The 2,838-nt window shown below is 44.8% G+C and overlaps 1 protein-coding gene across 1 annotated transcript; it reads right to left on the minus strand.

Moving 5' to 3' along the window:
* Window positions 1-829: 829 nt before the first annotated feature.
* Window positions 830-1,304, minus strand: LOC129564432 (large ribosomal subunit protein eL42). Its single transcript, XM_055438427.2, has one exon. The coding sequence runs from the start codon at window positions 1,221-1,223 to the stop codon at window positions 903-905; it is 321 nt and encodes a 106-aa protein (XP_055294402.1). The 5' UTR covers window positions 1,224-1,304; the 3' UTR covers window positions 830-902.
* Window positions 1,305-2,838: the final 1,534 nt, after the last annotated feature.

Raw genomic sequence — 2,838 nt, forward strand, 5'->3', positions numbered from 1 at the left:
TCCCACCCCTAAACCAGACTTGCTCCGTGGCCAGGCACAGAACAGGGAGCACAGACTACAGTGGTATGCAAGCTGGATGCTGGCTTGGCCCTCAGTGATCACAAACAATACTCAATTGGCAAGAAATAACAATATTCACGTATTTATTTAACCACTATGGATTGAGTAAAATTTTGTGCCAAGTCCTATGCTCAGTGTTAGAGAGGTGCTGGTGATATAAAAGCGGACAGCATCCCTGATGATCAGGTGCTTACAATCTAGTGAAGTGGATTGCCTAATTGAAACCATATAATTCCTGTTTCAATTACTAACTAGGTGTGTAGGTGATGGGAAGAAAAGAACCAGGTTGCTAGGAGAGTAGATAATGAAGGCTTGGCCGGGCTTGGACGATCATGAAGGTCTGAGCTCTAAAGGATGTGGCAACCCACTCCAGTATTCTTGCCTGGGAAATCCCATGGACAGAGGAGCCTGGTGGGCTACAGTCCATGAGGTCGCAGAAAGAGACACACAAGACTTAGTGACTAAACAACAACTAAAGGATGTGCAGTTTTCTAGGCAGACTCTTCAGGAGGCAGGGTGGTAGGTGGGAGAAAGGTTTACAGGCAGAGGAAACTTTAAGAAAGACCCCAAGAAAGGAAAGCCTGTGACAAGTTGAAGGAGTTGAGAGATTGTTAGTTAGCCTGGGGGTAATCAGTAAAAGGAAGAATGGTATAGGATGAGGTGATGAGGTCAGTGGGCCCACATCACTCAAGGTCTTTGGTGCAGGATCAGGAGACTAGATTTTTATTATTATTATTATTTTTTTTTAGTAAGAGTATCACTGTATTTATTCTCATTCAGGCAATTTTTCTGTAACTTCAACATTTTCCTCTCAAAACGTAAGAACAAAAGAATCCCAAAGCTTAGAACTGGATCACTTGGCCCTTTCTCTTCTTATCTCCTCCGAGTTCAAAATGCTTGCACCTCTTAATGGCCAGCATCCTCTTGGATCTGCAATTGGGCTCAACGCATTCAAGCCTCAGCACGATCTTCTTTGTGGTTTTAGCCTTCTTCCGGAAAATTGGCTTGGTTTGCCCACCATAGCCACTCTGCTTCCGATCATAGCGCCTCTTTCCCTGGGCATACAGCGAATCTTTGCCCTTCTTATACTGGGTCACTTTGTGAGGCTGATGCTTTCCACACTTCTTACAGAAAGTTCTTCGGGTTTTAGGTACATTGACCATCTTTGCAGTAGAGGTGTCTTCGCGGTGGAAACGAGAGACGCGACGGCCAAGTTCCTGCCTCGCTCGGCTCGCGCCTCACAGGAAGAGACTAGATTTTTAAAAGGCCAGTGGGGAAGAGTTGACAGATTTTAAGCCAGAGAGCGACATGACCTGACTTAGGTTTTTGGAAGATCTAGCTGCCGTGCGGAGAATGGATCATGGGGAGGCAGACCAGAGTGAGGGCACAGAGACCTGCGTGGGTGCTATTGTCCAGGAAGAGGTGATAGCCACTCAGAGGAGGAGAGCAGGTAGAGATGATGCGTGCAGTGGGTTGATCTGAGAGAGGTGTCAGAGTTCTAACTGAAAAGCCTTGCCAATGAATCAAATGCGGAGTGTGAGGGAGCAGAAGGAGACAGGAGTGACTCCTTCTCAGGCTGGCACCCTTGGTGGATGCTGGGAGTTATTCACGGGGATGGGAAACCCCGGGGGAAGTGATGGTGTGGAGTGGGCTGGAAGGATGGGGAGTTCTTTTTGAGATGAGTTGAACTGAGATGCCTCGGAAGCAGGGCAGTGGACAGCTGCATATATAGATCAGGAGCTTAGAGGAAAGGAGCTGGAAATCTAAATTCTGTCAGCTCAGTGTAGAGGCAGGAATTGAAGGTGAGGCATGAATGAGCTCCTCAGCGGGGCATTGGATGTGAGCACGGAGGACAGAAGACGTAACTCTGATCACCTCCATCAGATTAACGTCAGGGAGAGGACAGACTGAGAAGGCTAAGAAGGACAAGGCAGGGTGGGAGCTAGGAAAGCAAGGGTGTCAAGGAGGGAGTCATCATGGAACAAGATAGAAAGCCCAGAAATAAACCCGTGCACCTATGGGTACCTTATTTTTGACAAAGGAGGCAAGAATATACAATGGGGCAAAGACAGCCTCTTCAATAAGTGGCGCTGGGAAAACTAACACTACATGTAAAAGGATGAAATTAGAACACTCCCTAACACCATATACAAAGATAAACTCAAAATGGATTAAAGACCCAAATGTAAGACCAGAAACTATAAAACTCTTAGAGGAAAACACAGGCAGAACACTCGATGACATAAATCAAACTGAGATCCTCTATGACCCACCTCCTAGAGTAATGGAAATAAAAACAAAAGTAAACAAGTGGGACCTGATTAAACTTAAAAGCTTTTGCATAGCAAAGGAAACTACGAACAAGGTGAAAAGACAACCCTCAGAATGGGAGAAAATAATAGCAAATGAGACAACTGACAAAGGATTAATTTCCAAAATACACAAGCAGCTCAAAAAACTTAATGCCAGAAAAACAAACAACCCAATCAAAAAGTAGGAAAAAGACCTAAACAGACATTTCTCCAAAGAAGACATACAGGTGGCTAACAAACACATGAAAAGATGCTCAACATAGCTCATTATTAGAGAAATGCAAATCAAAACTACAATGAGATATCACCTCACACTAGTCAGAATGGCCATCATCAAAAAGTCTACCAACAATAAATGCTGGAGGGGGTGTGGAGAAGAGGGAATCCTCTTGTAATGTTGGTGGGAATGTAAATGATACAGCCACTATGGAAGATGGTGTGGAGATTCCTTATAAAACTAGGAATA

The sequence above is a fragment of the Moschus berezovskii genome, chromosome X (genome assembly GCF_049115385.1).
Source record: "Moschus berezovskii isolate FMDL1 chromosome X, NW_MosBer_1.0, whole genome shotgun sequence".
Classification (NCBI taxonomy): domain Eukaryota; kingdom Metazoa; phylum Chordata; class Mammalia; order Artiodactyla; family Moschidae; genus Moschus; species Moschus berezovskii.